Source organism: Stegodyphus dumicola, chromosome 5, assembly GCF_044657685.1.
Source record: "Stegodyphus dumicola isolate Sdum_Otavi_A_Nest chromosome 5, ASM4465768v1".
Taxonomy (NCBI): Eukaryota; Metazoa; Arthropoda; class Arachnida; order Araneae; family Eresidae; genus Stegodyphus; species Stegodyphus dumicola.
In genome coordinates, this window is record NC_140772.1 from 145,223,828 (window position 1) to 145,245,075 (window position 21,248).

The following is a 21,248-nucleotide window of genomic DNA, read 5'->3' on the forward strand; positions in this document are numbered from 1 at the left end:
GACATTATTGCTGGCAGCTCTCTGAAACTGCACTCGGGTGTGTCTGTAGTGGCGACTGAATTCGGATACACTGTGATTGGTAAAGTAAACAGCTTATCTGAAAAATCTACTTCAGCTACTATTCTAGCATTACTGGAAAATAATTTGTTCAACAATATAGTGTCGTTGCATTCCTCTAATCTTGTGTAACCGAACTCTGGAATTTAGATGCCATTGACATAACAGACCCAACCGAAGATGTTAAACTAGAACTTGCTCACACCAACACAGTTAAGCAATTCAAAGAGATATTAAATTTTCTTTCCGATGGCCGATATGAATTGCCACCATCCTTTAAATTTGAAATTCTGTTACCTAACAATAAATCTATGACCTTTAAAAGTCACAAAAGAATGTGTCGACGAATTGATGAGAAAATCAGTTAGGTGAATATAAGGTAGTTTTTGAAGCAACGGGAAGATCTAAAAGTAATAGAAAAGAATTTAGTATGCTTGATTTTTTTCGCCATTTATTTTAACAGAAAGTTGCTTAGTAAGATTTTGTCCAGGTTTATTATTTGTCATGATTCTAGATTTGGAGGATGAAATTTCAAGTTTAATTTTCTTGCATTCTTGCTGGAATATGGCTATTATTTCTTGACAATTTCTTCGAAGGATTAAATGGGACCTTCCACTCATAACAAATGCGACATCATCGGCGAAAGCAGTAATTTTAGCAAAAGGAAGCCAAGCACTTTTTATAATTTTATTAAATGTAATATTCCATAATTCTGCGCTTATACATGCGCCTTGTGAACATCCACGAACTTGTTTTCTTCTGATTAAAGAATTATTATATAAAATGAGACTATGCCGATTATCAAGGAAATTATTGATAATTTAATAGATATTATAAGTACATTCAATATTTCTAAGTGCTTCTTTAATTGAGGGCCGCCATAATGAATCAAAGGCTGATTTGAGACCTAAGCTGATTATTGCGGAGTGTAGGTTATTGATTTTATTAACATGGATTTGGTTTAGGACTGCACTGGTTGCATGAATGGTAGATTTTTGCTGCCTAAATCCACACTGATTTTCATTAATGAATTTATGATGGTGAAAATGGTATTCAAGTCTTCCTATAATACAACTTTCAGATTTTCTCCAAGGGATGGTAGAAGGTTAATTGGCCGATAGGAATTAGGATTTTCATGAGCTTTGTTCTTTTTGAGGAAGAGTGTGATTTGTCCTGTTTTTAAGCAGTCTTGAAAAATACCAAGTTGGAGACATTTATTGCAGATTAGAATTAGCTTAGGATTACTTTTATGTATAATTTGATAGCAGATTCTATCTGGTCCAGGAGCATTTTCGTTATTGAGTTTTTTAATAAATAGATTGAGTTCCATGGCTGTAAATGTGTTATCATTTTCTTGGAAGTAGATTACAACGAATTAATCTTTGTTCAGTTAAATCATCATATATGTTTTCTTTTGGTAGAATAACATCTACAATGTTTTCTAAAGTGATCTTCGTAACATTTTTATCATTATTTCCCCTATTAGTGACTGTAAGTTGCGTTGGGTGGAAGATTTTGTTGGTTTCAATTTTGTACAATGAGCCATACGTATACTGGTTGTTTGAACAATAGTTGCACCATGCTTAAAGCTTTGCAGACATTATTTGCTTTTTATATGGGGCTTTTCGTTTTTTGTATTTTTGAAGTAGGTTGAGTCGTTCTTCATTAGTTTGCGATGATTTCAGTTTTCTTCGTAATGCTCGTGTTTTGTGTTTGACTTAGCGGAGTTCTTTCGACACCAGTTGATTTTTATAATGGGTATTGATGATCTTTTGAAGAAGGTACGTTCGTAGGTATCTTGAAACTTTCTGATAAGTTCCTTGGTAATATTATTAAGTTCTGTTTTGGTTGTACACAGAATAATAGCATTTAGAAAGTCATTTGAAATTGGATTGAACTTTTGTTGAAATTTCTTTTTTTTTTGTTATTATTGATTTTAAATCTGGTAAGTGCAGTAAAGGACGTATATTCAGTTATATCAAAAGAGATATATTTGTTATAAGATTCGGTATGTTCATCTAGTATTGATCTGTTGTTAATTTTATTATCAAGATGTGTTGTAGAAATAAGAAGATCAGTCCAATAATTATTGTAGGTATTATCAAAGGTAGGTCGGTCAGTAAAATGATTATGTAGAATGAGATTGTTTGCATTTAAAAATTCTTCAAGTATTTCTCCTCTGTGGTCTCCTCTGATCGGTTTGTAAGTATCCCCATTAAGTACTATGGGAGTTAAAGTCTCCACAAAAAACATGCGGACTATTATTATTGTTGTAAGATTTCATTTAGTATGGATAAGGTTTGATTTGGATTTTTGACGGAGATATATAGATACTAGTAATAAGAAGCTGAGATGCATTAGTATTGATTGAAATTGTGATTATATCTCGAGTATTAATAATTATTGTAGAATTCCATTTATTGTTTGGAATGAATATGGCTGTACGAGGAGATAAAACACCCGTTGAAGCATGACGTTGAATAATTGCCCAGTTATTTGGACTTCTTCCTAATTTGCCAGTGATGCAATAATGTTCTTGATTTATAATAAAATCTGCCAGATAATCTACTTGATACTGACATAGTTGGTCGGTGGCGGTCTTTGCTCTTTGAAGATTTATTTTGAGAAAGCGGATGCCATTGTTATTCTTTTTATTGATGGAAAGGGTCTATAGATAGTCTGCAGGATCTTGCATTATTGTTGATAATATGTATTGGATTTTACTCGTCTAACTTTTGTTTGATATGTGGACCAGGAAATAGCTAAAGCTGGATGTTTACAGTCAAATTTTGTTTCATACTTTTTATTGTTAATCCAACAGATTATGCAGGACGGAGTTTGGGAATAACAGCAAGAAACATATTTTCCGCCGTAGAATGAGCATTTTGGTTGGTTTGTCTTATGAGAGAAATCCTGACAGACTTGACATCTGCGTACACCGATAAACTCGGTTATTTTATTGGTGCGCCATCCAATATATATTTGTTTTTTACTCATAAAATTTTGGAAAGTTTGACCGTGACATTTTATGATCCATTTATCGATATTATTTTGATAATTCAGTTTAAATAAAGGTCTTAGCTCGGAAATATTTGATTATGTTTCTTGGGCTATAATTTGAATCAGTTCATCAGAGTTGAAATTTTTTGGAGTATTATGAATTGTGCATTTTGGTATTGTGGCTTCCGGAAGTTTTACGTTAACTATATCTTTTGCAACTGTTTTGGCAATGAGGTTATAGCTGATTTTTTCTATACCTTCTGGCTTATGACAGTGTATTGCAAAGCTTCCTTGAAGAAAGGTGTTTATTCTTTTGACGTTGATATTTAATGCTTGCAGTGGTATTATTTGCAGTGGTATATGATTTATTTGTTCTATTTTTCTTTTTCGGGTCTTGCTTCGTTTGGTCATTAAATCAATCGTTCTACAGTCGTTATCCAGTTCTGGCTCTTTTCGCAGTTCATCCGGTTTCCTTTTCGGGTTTGACAGTTCTTTTCCGGTTCCTGCTGGTTTTGCAGATTTGGATTATTTTCCGTTTTTTGCTTCTTTTCCAGGTATTGCGTCTTTTCTGACTCATCTATCTTTCCAGTTCTGGCATCTTTTCCGGCTCTTGCTTCTTTTCCATTTTTTGCATTTTTTCCAGTTTCTTCTTCTTTTTCAGTTCTTCTTTGTTTTTTAGTTTTTGCATTTTTTCCAGTTTCTTCTGCCTTTTCAGTTCTTCTTTGTTCACTTGTTTTTGTATCTCTTCCAGTTGTTTCTCTATTTTCAGTTCTTCTTTCTTTTCTAGTTTTTGTATCTCTTCCAGTTTTTTCTTGTTTTTCAGTTCTTCTTTCTTTTCTAGTTTTTGAATCCATTCCAGTGTTTGCTTCTTTTTCAGTTCTTGCTTCTTTTCTAGTTTCTGTTGCTTCTCCAGTTTTTGTTTGTTTTTCAGTTCTTCCTTTTTTTCCAGTTTTTGCTTCTTTTTCTGCTTTTTCAGTTCTTCTTTGTTTTTTAGTTTTTGCATTTTTTCCAGTTCCTTCTGCCTTTTCAGTTCTTCTTTGTTCACTTGTTTTTGCATCTCTTCTAGTAGTTTCTCCATTTTCAGTTCTTCTTTCTTTTCTAGTTTTTGTATCTCTTCCAGTTTTTTCTTGTTTTTCAGTTCTTCTTTCTTTTCTAGTTTTTGAATCCATTCCAGTGTTTGCTTCTTTTTCAGTTCTTGCTTCTTTTCTAGTTTCTGTTGCTTCTCCAGTTTTTGTTTGTTTTTCAGTTCTTCCTTCTTTTCCAGTTTTTGCTTCTTTTTCTGCTCTTGTTTCATTTTCAGTTCTTGCTTCTTTTCCATTTTTTGCTTCGCTTCCTGCTCTTGCTTCGTTTTCAGTTCTTGCTTCTTTTCCAGTTCTTGTATCTTCTCCGGTTCTTGCTTCTTTTCTAGTTTTTGTATCTTTTCCAGCTTTTGCTTCTTTTCTAGTTTTTGTGTCAATTCCAGTTTTTTCTTGTTTTTCAGTTCTTGCTTCTTTTCCAGTTTCTCCTTCTTTTCCAGTTTCTCCTTCTTTTCCGGTTCTTCCTTTTTATTCAGTTCTTGTTTCTTTTCCAGTTCTTGCTTCTTTTGCAGTTTCTCCTTCTTTTGCAGTTTCTCCTTCTTTTCCGGTTCTTCCTTTTTATTCAGTTCTTGTTTCTTTTCCAGTTCTTGCATCTTTTCCGGTTCTCGCTTCTTTTCTAGTTCTCTCTCGGTTTCCAGTTTTTGCTCCTTTTCATGATCACAAGGAGGGTTTTCCAATCTACAAAATAATCAGTATATCTTTATTTCAGTAGTAAAAAAGTGAAAGTAATGCAACGACGATCACGTTTAACATGTACAACACTTTAATATTTAGATACTATATAACACTTTGGGCTCAGTTTCATAGGGAAAAATCTCCCCGTAGATTTATTGCCTGACAGAATATTTTTCTACAAAGGGCGAATTGGTTGTTTTCGTTATAAGGACCTAAAGCCAAGCAGAGAAGTTAAAGAATTTGGCGTGATTTGTATGCAATAAGCGACCACCATGAATCTCACGTAGAGTGTGATAATTTGCAAAGTTTCAGTGCCTTACTTTTCCTTACTTAATTTTTACATAAGTTGTAATAATAATAATAGTAATAATAAACAGGTGGCTTAAAAACAGAGGGAAACAATGGGGAAAATTACAAAATAGGAGAAAAAAAGGAAACTGAAATCAAAAATGAAACAACTACAAAAAAAAAAAAAAAGGATGGAAAAAGCATCTTAGAAGATATACACGTAACGTTCTTTCTGAATCAGAAAAACCTGTATTTAAACGAGTATAAGTTTGAGAGCTTTAGATTCATTTAGGTTTTGAATCAATTACTATTTCTTACGCTTGCTAGATATTTTAAATTTCTTCAATTTTTGTATAATTTACTTACGTATTTTGTATTTTAACCTTTTCTTATTATTATCCCAGTAGAGGTAACCTTACACATCATTACATTATCTCCGAGTTTCCTCATTTAAGTCATCTTTCTCTCAGAAGAATCCCTTTGCATCGCTGGCTGCACAGGTTTCAAATTTTCTCTTGTTATTCCAAATTCGGAAAATATTGCTGGTCTATTTCGTCGTCCAGCAGAGCAGCACTAGGAGTTTTGCCACCATTTGTTTTCAATTGAAAATTTTATTCTCATTCTTCAGTTACATTCTTTAAGTTTTAATTATTTATACAGGAAGAAAGAAAGAAATCAAACACAGTAAAACAAATTAGGAAAAGAAATATCTGTTTTCTCCTATATTTATTGTTCCCTGTAATTTCTTTTGCCTGTTCCATTAAATTTATTGAAGGAAAATTTGCTAAGTTTTTCAAAATGTATTTCCTAAATCCTTATGCGAATTAAGCCTTTCTGAGCGTTTCGGCTAATGGCCGAAATCACTTTAATGGCTTTCACAATGTAATGTTTGAATATTGACAGCTGCCTATACTGAAATATTTTCTCCATTGTCCTCGAAAAAAGAAGTATTAAAGTTCCAGGAGATTTTACAATGAAGGACACACATTTCTTATTTGAAGGGCAAGAGGAAAAAATAAGATATTTTCGGATGGGAATATGTAGTATTGTAAACACCGTGTTTGTAAATTTCATCATATAGTAGCAACACTTGAGTCATAAGTAATTATGCACATATATGAGAGAGACGACATCGAGGAAAAATGAAATGGCAAAACAGGGCCGAAACAACTTTCCTGGCCGGTACAAACAACACAAAACACAAGAAAGAACGGACACCAATTATGCTTAGCACAAGAGAAATTAAAAAATAGGAACAAAATTAGACACTTCTGGACCTCAAAGAAGGTGTTCGAAATTACGACCTGCACCCTGATGCAGGTATCACATCTCTCGCACATCGACCATAAGATGTTCTGGAAAATACTGTGCATCCTCAGGACTTTCCCAGCAGCTGCCACGATATGTGCCACAAGTTCCTGTTGGACTTCTAACAGGGGTTTCGTGCACGAATGTGTTGAATTACCCCGAGCGGAAGTGATAATGCAAGTGAGGTCTCGTGATCTTGCTGAACAATGCACTGGACTACCCCTACCAAACCCATGTTTAGGATACTTTCCTAAGGAACTTTCGAATACTTTCTTTGATGACAATCCAATGTTTTTGTTCTTATTTCTTAGTTTTCGCTGCGCTAAGAATAATAAAGAAATATCTTTACACTGTTCGTACCCTATTTTTCTTGTGTTGTCTCTCGTCACTATAGCGCCAGGAAAGCGTTTCCGACCATGCATTGCAATAAACGATTATATATATATATAATTTATTTCCTAAACAATATTGATTAATTGATTATATTATCTCCTATGTTTAATTAAAGTAGAATTATTTTAAAAGAGTGAATCCATACTGGTAAGTTATATTTCGAAATATGTTTTGAAGTAATTTGAAAGCAAAATGTTAATAATGTTTTTGGTTAATAATGTTAATAATGTTTAGCAAAATGCAAAATGTTAATAATGGGGACTAGAGTTAAATCATCATGAAGAATAAAATTTCAATTGTAAAAGGAAAATTAAAACCATGTAATCATTGTCATTGATCGGAAATTAATTGACTTTTCAATGGGAACAAACCAACTCCCATTCAACGAACAATAATTGATAAAAATACGTAAATACGAAGGTGTTTCGTCTTTACTCGAGTTATAAGTTAAAGCCGAACCGGCAATTCTAGTCAGGCCAAATATCTCCGCGAATAGAAGGGATTATGATCCAATGCTTATACTCAAAGAACTTATTCTTATGAAGCAATTTAGTCAATTCAATTTGGAGTAAAAAGCAAAATCTGTAGAGAAATTCGATATAACCCGAGTAACCGTCCCCGACACCTTCATGTTTATGCATTTGAGTTCTATATTATTTTTAAAAATTAAACATTGGAAATTCAATTTGGAGTAAAAAGCAAAATCTGTAGAGAAAGCCGATATAACCCGAGTAACCGTCCCCGACTCCTTCATGTTTATGCTTTTGAGTTCTATATTATTTGGAAAAATTAAACATTGGAAATTGTTATTATGAAATCGAATTCAAAGTAAAGTTGAAATAAACATAGAAGATTACAAAATAAGATAAATAATGCAAAGTTTGTAAAAACAAATCAAAGACAATATAAAGTAATATAAAAAAATGTAAAAAATAATATATAATAAGAACAGTGAATGTACATGAAGATATAAAGGCCAGAAAAGGTATTAAGTAACTTACATTCTTTCTAGTGGGGGAGTTGGCAAAGTATTCTCTTCATGTCTGACTCATAAGTGTTGGGTGTCCGAAAATTCTTAGCGGCAGTGGGGGCTTTGAATAATATCAGTCGGTAAGACTTGGGTGAAGTAATTTATGGTAGTGGGTTGGACTCGGAATTCTTGAGGGATGTATTATGTGGAGTTCTTATTTGAGGGAGAATGTCTGTTAAGATTTTTTTGAAAATACTAGTGAATGGAAATTAATTAATTTCTGGCTAATTGTCGTGTCGCAATGATTAAGAATTTAAGAAAGGAAAAAAGGAATTTTTCACTGTCCAAGAGCTATTAGACAGACTAAAGTCATGAAATAGGCCCATTTTTTTAGTAACAGTATAGTAACAGCATGAGTCTGAAGACAATTAGGTTTTTACAATATATACAATTGAGTAATTACACTATATACAAATCCTTCAACTGATAGTCATCCAACTTATACCGCCTTCTCAGGTTTAGGAACAAATTATCATATCTCTATCAGTTACATGATTTAGGGTGAGTATTTAACGCCTGCTCTTTTAAGGCAATGGTTGATAAATTGAATGGGTATTAGATTATTTTTGAGAATTTTAATAAGGAGCAAAATTTCGCGTTGTAAATCTATTGTATCTGTCCATATAATTTTAATTCGTTGTATTTGATTAATTATAGTATTGTTAATTACTTTTTTGGATATGTTGGAGTTCCAATTTATTAATTTGTTAGTACTGAAATTGAAGTTTCTTGTTTTGTCAAAAAGTAAAATTTTTTTGTAGTTAATGATTTGAAGATCTAGAAAGTCTATGCTATTTTGTGAATTATTAGTTTTATTAAGTGTAAGACAATTCGGATAAATCTCGGAGTGTTCAATTTTATCAAAATTATTAATTGTAATAAGGTCATCAATATATCTGTAGGTGTGTTTGTAGTAATTTAACTCTTGTGGTTGTAGATTTTTTTCGAAGTTAAAGTCTTTGACAAATAAAAAGATATTACAGATCGAGGTGCTGGAATGTAAGCCCATTGGCAATCCTCTGACTTGTTTAAAAATTTGATTTTGAAACTTGATGTAGTTATGAAAAAGTGTGCATTTTAGGTAGGTTTCCCATTTGTCAAGAGTCATGATATTGAGCATATCAGGGAAGAGTTTAGTTAGATCAAGTAGACTGGTATAGATTTCTTCTAGAGGAAGTGAGGTATATAAGTTTTCAAAGTCATAGCAATTAATGTTTTGGATGTTAATGGTTTGAATAGTATTAATGACAGGAGTGTTATTATGAATGATCCAGGATTGTTATGATTAGTGTTACAATCATTGAAAATAAATTTACAGATTTTATTAAGTTGAATTGAAAAATAATAGTCTACATTTTTCTTGTAATTTATTAGTTCCATTAGCAATAAATCTGAATTTTAATTGTGTTTTATGGAATTTGGGAATCGCATAAAGATTAGTAAATCTGTTGTAGTTTGCATTGAAAGTAATATTGAGTTTCTTATGAAAAGTTTTAAACCTGTTTATTATAGATGTTTCTGTAAGGTTGGCTAATTGATAAGTAGTCGCGTTGAGAAGTTCTTTATGAATAATTTCTGCGTAGAATTGTTTTCATATAATGCTAAAGTTATTAGTTGTTTAACTATTTTTGTAATAGTAAAGAGCTGTTTTAATTTTTTAATATCTGATGTAAGTTGCGACCAATTCAGTGTACTTTTAAACTTGAGGTGACTGATTTCGGTGGATATGCGTTGAAGAATTTTGGCTTTCCATTTTTATAAGGTATCTATGGGTAAATTCAGTTGATAGCTTGCTTTAACTATAACTTTGTTGATGTTGTTTTCGAAAGTCTTGTAACAGAAATTTGTAGTCATGTTTCTGACTGGTCTAAATTTTGTACCATAACTCATTAGTGTTTTAAGTTGATGGTTCTGTATGATATTCAGGTTGCCAGTAATTATGCGCTGGTGATGAGAATCCACGTAATTGCTGTAAATTGGTGTCTTACAATGTCATTCTGCTGTTTCATCTATTTCATGGTGGTTAGTCAGCAAGTTGCTTAAGGTCCTTTGATATTTAAATGCAACCATAGTTAATGTATCAACTGCGGGGAAGTAATCTTTACAATCTCTGATGATTCTTGAGAAATGAATATTGTCAAACTGCGGATGTAGAAAATTGACTTTAAAATAAATTTTGCGTTGAGTGAGACTATTAGAGAGTCCGAAAAAACTAAAATCGAGAATCATGTCTTTAATGATTTGTGTGTCGTCGTAGCTTTATTGAATGAATTTTTTTAGTTTGATAAGGAATTTATTAGTACAGGAGTGTAACAGTTGAGAGGTTTCTTGGGAAAGTTGTCTGAGTCAAAGAAACATTTCAATTGTTTTTTCAATGCAAATGTATCCAAAGTGGATAAAAATCTCGCATTATTTTTTATTTTGCTTCCTCTTATTCCTCTCTGCGTTTTGTTGCTGTAGTGCTTAAATTGGCTGAAAATAGACTTCTTAGAAGTATCTCTATGACTATGTATATAAGTGTTAAGTCCATATGGATAAAGTGAACGTTGTTTTAGTATATAGAGAGATTCCTGAAAAATTCGTGTTTTGTGATTGGGTATTATATCTAGTATCTGAAGTTGAATAGAGTTGAAGTCATGGTGTTTAAAGTGCTCTAATTCTGCTGTATTGAGTTGTGATGGTGTACTTATTTTAATGCTATTTTTTGTGCGTTGAATGTTTTGATTTAAGCTCTATGGTTATTGATTCGAAAGTTAAGATTGTTTTTAGTCTGTCCTATATATTTTATATGTCAAGTGCCGCATGTAATCATGTAAATACAGTTAAATGTTTTTCATAAAAATTGTATTTTGGGTTTATCTGTAGCAGGCATGGCGTTAAATTTTCAAGTTTTTCATCTAGTGGAATGACATTAAATGATTTCAATTTCAGATAAACTAGCAAGATATAAAAGTAAGGAGGCTGCTAACCTTCAATACAGTAAAGTTTTTGTATAAGAACTTTATAAAACTTAAAAATTAAAATATTAAGAAAGAAGAATGGTGGTAATATATAAAGTGGGTACATTAGGCAAGCGATAAATAGCGCTAATAGCTGCTATTTAGCATATCCAATGTTGTATGATCTTAAATTCATTAAGTGCGAAAAGAAGTTACAATTACTTGCGCAATTGCTGCAAAGTTAGTTAATAATAATTTATTTCCTAAACAATATTGATTAATTGATTATATTATCTCCTAAGTTTAATTAAAGTAGAATTATTTTAAAAGAGTGAATCCATACTGGTAAGTTATATTTCGAAAGATGTTTTGAAGTAATTTGAAAGCAAAATGTTAATAATGTTTTAACGGGGACTAGAGTTAAATCATCATGAAGAATAAAATTTCAATTGTAAAAGGAAAATCATATATATATATATATATATATATATATATATATATATATATATAATCTTTATATATATATATATATATATGTTACCGTGAAAGACCGAAATTGGAGAATGTCGACTTTCACCGGAGAATGTCAACATTCACCAAATACGTCGGTGAAAGATCGAATATTGCATTACATTCTTGTACTCGTACATTCGGACCCTCACCGGTGTATGTCGACACTCACGGATGTGTTCTGGTGTAGGTTGAAAAGAGAGGAGTATATGTACACGCTGTCATTGCAAAAGGAAGTGTTCCACAAATAAATGCTGTCGTAAAAGCAAGGGCCTCTTGTGCAATTGAAAGTGTCATAAGAGTTTAAGTTTTTGCAATAAATAAGATTTGAATCACGTAATTTTGTAAGTTTTAAACTTCTATTATTTTCCTTTCGCATTTTGAATGTACAGTGTGTTTTAAGTTCTTACATTCTTAAGTTCTTAATTTAAGTGCGTTTTTTCGTGACCGAATTACAGAGAAAATATAATATTCTTATGTGTTCAACATTCACCATTAGTAGATGGTGAATGTTGACATTTACCGGTGTAAGTCAGAAATAAGAGTATTTGGAAAATATTTCGGACATACAACAAGCGACTATGTGAATGTTGACATTCACCGGTGAAAGTCGACATTCTCCAGATTTCGGCGTTTCACCATAACATATATACGATAAACGTATATATATAGATATATATGTATATGTGTGTGTGTGTGAATTAATGTTAGGAATTCTGATCGCACATATTGATCTATAATACAGAGCAAATTTGGCAGATGAATAAGATAAAATATTCAGATTTATTTCAATTCATATTTGCGGCTCCAATTCATTTGAAATTCTAAACCTACCTATTTCTAGAATATTTATATTTCTCATATTGTTGGAATAGGAAGAAAGTAGCACGACGTCGTGTCAGCGGTGACAGAGATAGAAAAAAATGTGCATAGTTCGACAACATTGTGGCTTAGTAAGAGAAATATTTGATTCAGGAAATTTAAATTCCCGCTTAGCTAGGTCATCATCTTTATGTAAATCATGTGATGGGGATATATATATCTACATAAATATATTTTAATTAATTAATTTTTATTTTTTAATTTTCTATTAATTCAAAATTATTTAATATTATATATTAAAAAAATAATTACAATGAAAAGTTGGAATCTGGAAATTTTTATTATGTTTGATGAGTACATTCTCAAAACTCGAGCTAAATAATATTCTAAATCTCTGTAAATCTAGAAATATATAGTTTAACAGAAACAGATGAAGAGAACAATTTATATTAGATTTGTTCCGAATAGAGTATAGGATGGATTTCAGTGTTTACGTAATTTGTTTTACATACATATATATTATTATTTATAAACATAAAGTCCTTTTTGTCTTTGTTACTCTAATTATATCAACTATTTGACATTCAACAACTAACTTCATAACAACTTCTCATTCACAAATTTTACAAACTGGCCGTTTAAACACGTGTATTTTGTATATTAGCTTTCTGTTTAGATATTTCATTAGTTAATGCAATAACGTTTCCTCATAATCAAAAGGTATGACAATAAATTTGAATTCTTCACAATAGGATTTTCCATCTTAAACATTTATAATATATTTTTGTAATGAAGGAATGAAAAAAACATTAAGCATTATAAATCTGAAAACGTATTATTTTCCAGACCAGCGTTTTTGTCAAAAAATTATTAAAGGTATAATTAAACTGGACCTGAAACATTATGTTTTGTTTTATTATTTTTTCCGAAAAGACTTACGTTTCCGACACGTATTGCAATCTTAAACATTGGGGATCCAATTCTTCTAGTAGTTGATCACTGTAGTATATTCCTGCTTCTCCTTCTTCTTCTTCAAATATACGTCGATAATTATTTGCGCTGAAATATTTTTATTTTATTAAATATATATGTTCATATGTTTGAATTCATTAATTTAATAAATGATTACTTATACGTTTTTTGTCAAAAGTAGTAAGTTACAGTTTGCGAGCATTTTTACAGATTGTCAAAGATTTTTAAACGCTCAATGTTCCACGAAGAAAATATCTTTACTTATTCAAAATCTTTTAAAAACAATAAATATGGAAATGAATATTCCTCTTATTAGCCTAAATTCCATTATGAGAATATACAGGTATAATAGGAAATGAAGCTGCTGGCACCAACAGCTCAGGATGCCATATTAAAAGGTCTGATTGACATCTATCATCTCAAATCAAACCATGCAATCAGGAAAAAATTTTCCAAACACGTTTTAATAAAATAACAAACAGGATGGGACGAGACAGATACAAGAAGATTGCTCGACGGTTACCTCCCGCAAGTATCCCTATAAAGAATAAATTTTTTTCTCCAATTAGATTGGCAACAAGTCATGGAAAGTTCCCATTTTATTACCAGAGATTCTTAAGAAGCACGTAAAATGCGAGCGCGAAAAACCTGCAAATCTAGCAAAACTTAAGCTTTATAAATGGCACACTTTCTTACTTTCCCTTCTTAGAAAAGATAACCAGGATTTGCATCAAAAATTCCAGAGAAACGTTTTTCTACAATATGAAGTATGTGTCTGCACTTCAACAATTTATGAAATATATTATTGAAAGTGAAGGAACCGTGATTATAAGTATCTAGTAATATTACAAAAGTGAATAAGCATATATTTAAGAACAAGAAAATTTTTTAAACGGTGGCTTCCGTTGACCATGCTGATGAAATTTCCAGTCGAGCTCAATTAATCAATATTTGGGATCTCAACCTGATGGCTGCGTATGCTGAGTCGATGACTGATCATTCATTTGGACAATTTCCGCACAGGATTGAAAATTGCCTTCCTACAGACTTCTTCACTTAACGGGCCATGCGTTCAAAACACAGATTTACACGTTAACTGAAATGTATAAAAAAATTAGCGAAAACAAAAAAAGTATTTAAACGCACAATATCTCTTCGGATCTTCCTATGTTCCTGATTATTACATCTGCTGAAAACAATTTAATACGTTTAAATGCAATTACATTTCATTGAAGTGATCTATTAATTGTTTAACAGTTTTCTGCTCTTGACTTCAATAAATTTATGATGTTTGGTATTTCATTTGTTTCCAGCAACACCTAGTCTCCTTTGCAAAGAAAATTAATATTAACTTTTGTAATTAAGAAATGATTTAGATGAAAAATTAAATTGGACTGGAGGTAATGTCTCGGTTGTTTTCGTTAAAAAAAGTTGGTGCTTTCTTAATTCAAAAAATATCTCCATATATATACATAACATACATGTAATTAATTTACACACTTAAAAAAAGTATTCTTCACATGGTATCTTCAAATGGGTAGATACGATAGCTGAAAAACAAGTGTCGGACTAAAGCGGAGCTGCAAAGAGCGATTTGTTGTACTGATACTTCCGTTTATATAATTCTTGTTATTCGATGCATGTAGTTTTGTTGAAATTCGTGTTACAAATTGCTTTATTCTCTGATGTAAAAGGAATTATCCCAAATTTTATTTAGAAGATTTAAATAACGGTTTTGATCACAATACGCGGCAGTTACTAGAAAAATATCTGGATCAGTGACTATTTGACGTCATTTAAAACGCTTAATTACAGGGCCGTAGTACAATTCACAACCGGCCCCAACCCCACGGGTATAGCGATATACAATAGTGACGTGATCGAAGATTCTTTGGAAATAATCGCTGTCATCGAATGACATGCATATTCTATTTAAGTAATCATAGTCATCAGCTTTTAATATTCGTTGTAAATAATCATTGTCATCGAATAATCATTGTAAAGAATCATTCTCATCGGATAATCATCGAAAATAATCTTTGTCGTTACATAAAGGGGCATAGTAGCTGATGTATAAAGATTTGTACTCAAATTCTCATCAAAACAATCGAATATGTATTGCAATTTATCATATGATCATTATTAACAGCAATGATTCTTAAATGTCTTCGACCTACGGCTCCTAATGACGCCGAGGAAAACTTGCGCAAATGTGACAAAAAGAATATTTAAAAATACAATAAAAGCTTGAAAGGTAATAAAAATGCCTGAATTTAATTTCCTTTTATTTAAATGAAGCTTAATGTTTTGAAGGAATTTGAATATTGTACACACGAATCAACAATATAAATATCTGTGGATTTTTGCCTCCTTGTTTTTTAATTCGTAACATCATATCTCCGGAACGGGGAGTTTGAGTTTGGAAGGAGGTACCCCCGGATTTCAAAACTTCTTGGTAAAACTTTCCGACTATTGTTATCTTCCTACGACTATCACTCGAGATATTATATAAAATTTCGGAAAACGGTAATTTTTCGTATTTATTTTTCCAAGTAGCCGAAGTCTAGCGCACTGGACATCAAAATGCTTTACTTGGAAAAATGTTGGCCGTTCTCACTTTCAAATCGTAGAGTTTGTTTAAGAGATATTTTTAAGTTAAAAAAAATATGAAATAAATAGTATTGCCAAACGTGAAACTTATTGTTATTATTATTTACGGTCATATTCTGAAGTTGAAGAAAGCACGTGATTCCATATAACGTCATTGTATGTCGAAAATCTTTCGTTAATATCAGTATTTTAAATGAATAGCTGTTTTTGGCAACTTTTATGTTTCACCTTTGGATACGTGACACGATATGCTATCGCTACGTTAATTCCTTTATTGAGATTTTGAAAATTTGTTATATTGAAATAAATTTAAATCATAACCTCCAATGTATTACCTGAAGGGTCAAAGGTCTTTGTTTCCTGAGTTGGCAAGAAAAATGTATTTACGAATCGCTGGTTGCTTGGAAAGAATGAATACATTTTCTTCATAATGAAATGTTTCTATGCATTTTATGCTATTCTAAATTTATTTATAAAAATTTAATTTCTTTTATTGTATACTTACTTTCTGAGTAGAAGTTTAAACATCTGTAGATATTTAACGTATTTTAGATGCAATGTTACTTTACTACAGTTAAATAAATTTTTTTTCCAATTTACTAAAATGTCTGAACGCAAGAAGAGAGCACAAATGGTACAGCGAGCTACAGAAAAATGAAGTAAAAAACACTAGGAGACTCAACAGGCAAGTACAATAAAATTTGCGAGCTTCAAAAATGAATGAAGACACAACTAGAAACTCAGCAGGCAAGCATAGTGACAAGACAGCTTACTCATTCAAGAAACTGAAGAAGAAACGAATAGGAGTTCCAGCAGACAAGCAGCAACTCAAGAAACTTCGCGTGCTCAAACTGTATCAGAAACTAGTAGAAAACACAAAAGACATTCAGAAAACCAAGAAACACTGCGTGCTCCGGAAAGGGAAGCAGAAGGGAAACGGAGGCCCATTAGGCAAGTGGAACGTCAACAGACCATGCGCGATGAATAGAAGAAGTAGCAAGTAAACGAAGGATACAAGACTCTCCGCGTCAGCGTCAGATTCGACAGGAAATAACAGAACAGCTCAAGAACCTATATAAACAACTCAAGACGCTGCAGTTTACGGACAATTTTTGTTCGAAGTGGCAGAGCGTATACGAGGGAACAAGCTTCTCATGAACGCATCAAGACATACACGTAGTACTCTTCACAATGCAGGAAGTTTACTTTGAGCAACACACTGTATACATAGAGCTCGTAGACATATATAGTAAAGATTTTGCTTTGGCAACAGCCCTCTAGTAAAATGTATGAAGTTTATATTAGCATCTCACAATACCTGAACGAAATTTTTCTATTTACTTCTTCATTTACAATTTTCTGAAATTTTTTATCAGTAATCCTGTCTATATAATATAGATATCAAAATCAGAAAAATTTAATTAATTATCTTTAAATGTATCTAAGTAATGAATACTTCGCCCCTGTTCATACCGAAAAAACATGATGTAATTGTAGATAGCTAGAAAGTAAAATGTATTCAGCAGGCTGTACAGCAAGCGACATCTATAAATGGTGATAAAACAATAATGTTATATACTGGCAGAGTTTTAAATTAAGAACATATACATCAGTGTTTTAATAATAAGAATTTTGCATCAAATTGCAAAACAAATATCTTAACTTCTGTCTTTTCATGCATAAGAGTTCAGCATTCGGAAAATTATATTTTCGTAAATGGTTTAGCAAAAATAACGAAAATTATTGCCCTGAGAAATGGATATGCTTGGTATGAATCCGAATTACGCCAAGACTACCCGTCAACGGTTGTTTTGAACACGCCCTTAATGAATATATATAACCCTTAAAAAACGTAAAGTGAGTGAATCTACTATCCGAGTGTGTCTTTATATCTTAAGTATTTAAGAAATGCATTTATCAATCTGGATAAAGCTAACGCTATTGCCTGAATAACAACGTTTATTTAACACTTGATATTACCAACTTCATATATATCTTGAAATAAAACATAAATTTCCTAATCAGATACTACCAATTGCAGAAAAAATACAAAAATAATGGAATTTCTAATAACACTACAAGTAACATACCGAGGAATAAATTGCGCAGCAAAACTGATGCAATCTACAATATATATACCAAAAAATTTATGTACCGCAATAGAAATGCAAAAGAATGAGAAATGAAACTATCATGAGATTTATAATGAAAAATTTACCATAAACTATTGATATATGTTAATAAATATATGCTTTTAATACTATTTATTTAAATATGCTGAAACTTTCATAATATTCATTACTTACGAACGCTTTTTCATCCATCGAAACATAGCACAAGCCATTCTCAATTCAGTGCTGGTGCACGTCAATAAAATAAGGATAAATCCAAATTTTTACAAAAAATCAGTCGCCTTGACTCGTTTCTCAGAAAACGTATGTCTACAAATGCAGTATTAATATATCACATCAATATAATTCGGGATCATAAAATCTCCAAACAACGCATTAAACGCAAAAAATCGCATTAAGGCAGAATGAAGAATTTTCACTCTTACAATGGCTTTTACAACAATATACAATAGAATCTAATTTCTAAATTAAGTGTTCATTGTTACACCATATTTAATTTTTGGGGAATCTTTCATGGTTGTTCAGTAATTCTAACTGTTAACTTGTTTAAATAGAATTATGATTTCATATATATGCACAGACTTATATATGTATATAATAATACGTATCTGTAGTAACATACATCATATTATTATATGTAGGCGTATAATTCTAAATTAATTATACTAGTCAACATATTTTATATATTGATAGCATCAGACTTTTAAAATTATTTATTACTATCTGCTTGCTAACGATTATATAATTACGCACAGTGGTACCTCGACATACGTGTTTAATTCGTTTCGTAACTTTGCTCGTATGTCAAATTGCTCGTATCTCAAAGCAATTTTCCACATTGAAATTAATCGAAATCCCATTAATCCGTTCCAGATCCCAAAACACGACCTCAGTTGTTTGTTAAGTGTTTTTAAGTAAGAATCAAAAACAAGAAGAAACATTTATTTATAAATAACAAATACATATTCTATAAAAACATAATTAAAAGAAAAAGTGAAGTGCCTACGGAAGAGCTTAATTTTTGTCACTGGTCTTCGCTTTTTTCGTCATGATCTGCTTATTTCCACCCGCAGATCATTTAAAAAAACTTTCCAAGGAGGTTTGTTTCTTCTTCCGTGTCAAGGATGCACGGCTAGTTGCAACGTTTTCGCGGTGATTTTTATCCACGCACTCTACAACTTTCTCCCACATTCCCAAGACCTGTTTTATATCTCTTGTAGCGATAACCTCCTCCACCTCTGGCTCCTCTTCAAAACTAATTTTTCGTTAACACAACGTATGCTGCTGCAAATACAGATCGTGTAACTCCTCGGTTGTCAGCTCCTGAGACTGTTGTTCGACGAGTTCGTTCACATCTCTCCCATCCACCTCCAGACTCATGGATTTTCCCAGAGAAACAAGCTCCTCTACCTATGCGACTTTGGGTTCCAATCCTTCGAAGGCCCTTTCAGCAACAGCCTCAGGCCACAGCTTCTTCCGTGCAGAGGTTAAGGTCCTCGTTGTAACACCCAGCCAGGCCTGATCAATAATTCCTAGGCATATGACGATCTTAAAGTGGCCTTTCCAGAACTCTCGAAGGGTAAGGTTTGTGTTCTCCGTCACCTCAAAGCAGCCCCAAAAAATGTGCTTGGTGTACAATTTCTTAAAATTAGAAATCACCTGCTGATCCATCGTCTGCAGGATAGGAGTGGTGTTGGGTGGTAGGTAGGGAACTTTTATATACTTGAACTATTAGAGTAAATCAACTTCGTGATTTGGTGGGTGAGTAGGGGCATTGTCGAGGAAGAGAAGGGCTTGCATGGGTAGGTTGTTTTTCTGTGGGTATTTTTTAACAGAAGGGCCAAACACCAGGTTTATCCACTTCACAAAGAATTTCCTGGTGACCCAAGCCTTCGGATTTGTCATCCACATACCTGGCAGATTTTCTTTTGAAATATTATATGACTTAAAGACTCTGGGATTTTCCGAATGGTATACTAGCAGAGGCTTGATTTTACAGTCGCCAATCTCATTGGCGCAAATTACTAGAGTTAATCTATCCTTCATGGGTTTGTGACCTGGCATCGTCTTCTGCTCTGCCGTTATGTAAGTTCTATTCGCCATCCTTTTCTAGAAAAATACTGTATCGTCACAGTTAAAGACTTGCTGGCGGGATGTATGCTTTGGCTAGTATCAGTTCGGAAAACATTTTGATGTGAACCTCAGCTGCCTTCACATCGGAACTTGCTGCCTCACCATGTCTGAGGACGGAGTGAATGCCGGTCCTTTTCCTAAAGATGTCAAGCCAGCCCTACTGGATTTAAACAAGTCTTCCGATTCCTCATTTTTAGAAGTGTGTGGGATCTTCTTTAGCAAATAACCGTAAATTGCTCGTGCCTTCTCACATATGAAGCTTTATGTTAAGGTTCCTCCTTGAAGCTGCTCCTCTCTCACCCACCCCATCAGTAGTTTCTCCATCTATTCACGGAGAGAGGTCCAGAGTTTAGACATTATTTTATCGGCCTTAGATGGCGTTATACCCTTTATCAACTCCTTTTTTTTAAGCACAGTACATATCATTGATGTGCTACGACCGTACATCATCGCCAAGTCAATTACTCGCACACCTTGCTCATGGTTTTCTATGATTTCACGCTGTAATTGAATAGACATCATCTTATTCTTTGTACCCATGGTTATAAAAATAAATATGATAATGTTTTCTAAATGTACAAAAAGCAAAAAGCGCCAACCCAGCTTATCAAATATGCTTCCAAAACGAGGGAAACAAGCACACAGACTGAGATCTTGTCTGAGGTGGGAGAAACTGTTAGACGCTGCATCTAAATATAAATAACCATCGTCTTCACTGCCGAAACCCTCTAAACTATTCTATAAATCACTATCATATCAGCTATAAAATCGTCATTAGCCAAATCTATATCATCATCAAAATCATCTAAATATTCCTCACCACACAAAACACATCATGATTTTAAACCATCGTATCTCTATCACCATCGTCAGAATAAAATAAACCACCATCACACAAATCACATCATCATTCCATACTAATCAATCGAAACTATATATCATATACACCATCATCATTGAAGTCGTCAAATAATAAAATCACCTGAATACAAAGTACTATCACCTAAAGTTTTATTACCATCATACTCATTTAATCACATTCTTCATCACTATAACATATAATCACGATAACTTAAATAAAAAATCATCAGCAGTTAGTATAAATCCTCATCCTTAAAATACCAGCTAAATTATTTAAATCATCATCATTTAAATCAAGATTTTTTTGGTGTTTCGCTAGTATAACATCAAAACGAACCAGTTTCATTTAGGTACAGACATGTACAGGTAAAAGTGTTGGAGCTTCATTAAAGATTGCACAGGTATACATCCCAATAACTAACCGAATACAGCACGGAGGGAA

At 32.4% G+C, this 21,248-nt stretch overlaps 1 protein-coding gene and 1 pseudogene across 2 annotated transcripts in view; one reads left to right on the plus strand and one right to left on the minus strand.

The window, feature by feature from the left end:
* LOC146997269 (cullin-5-like) overlaps positions 1-21,248 on the plus strand; it is a 572,661-nt pseudogene that overhangs the window by 106,983 nt on the left and 444,430 nt on the right. The gene's annotated exons all lie outside the window — the stretch shown is intronic.
* Positions 3,493-21,248, minus strand: part of LOC146997271 (uncharacterized) — a 45,447-nt gene continuing 27,691 nt past the window's right edge. Inside the window, exon 2 of the mRNA XM_085816291.1 lies at positions 3,493-4,811. Within this exon, the coding sequence (XP_085672417.1) occupies positions 3,635-4,726 (1,092 nt within the window). The 5' untranslated portion in view covers positions 4,727-4,811 and the 3' untranslated portion in view covers positions 3,493-3,634. The remainder of the gene's footprint in view (positions 4,812-21,248) is intronic.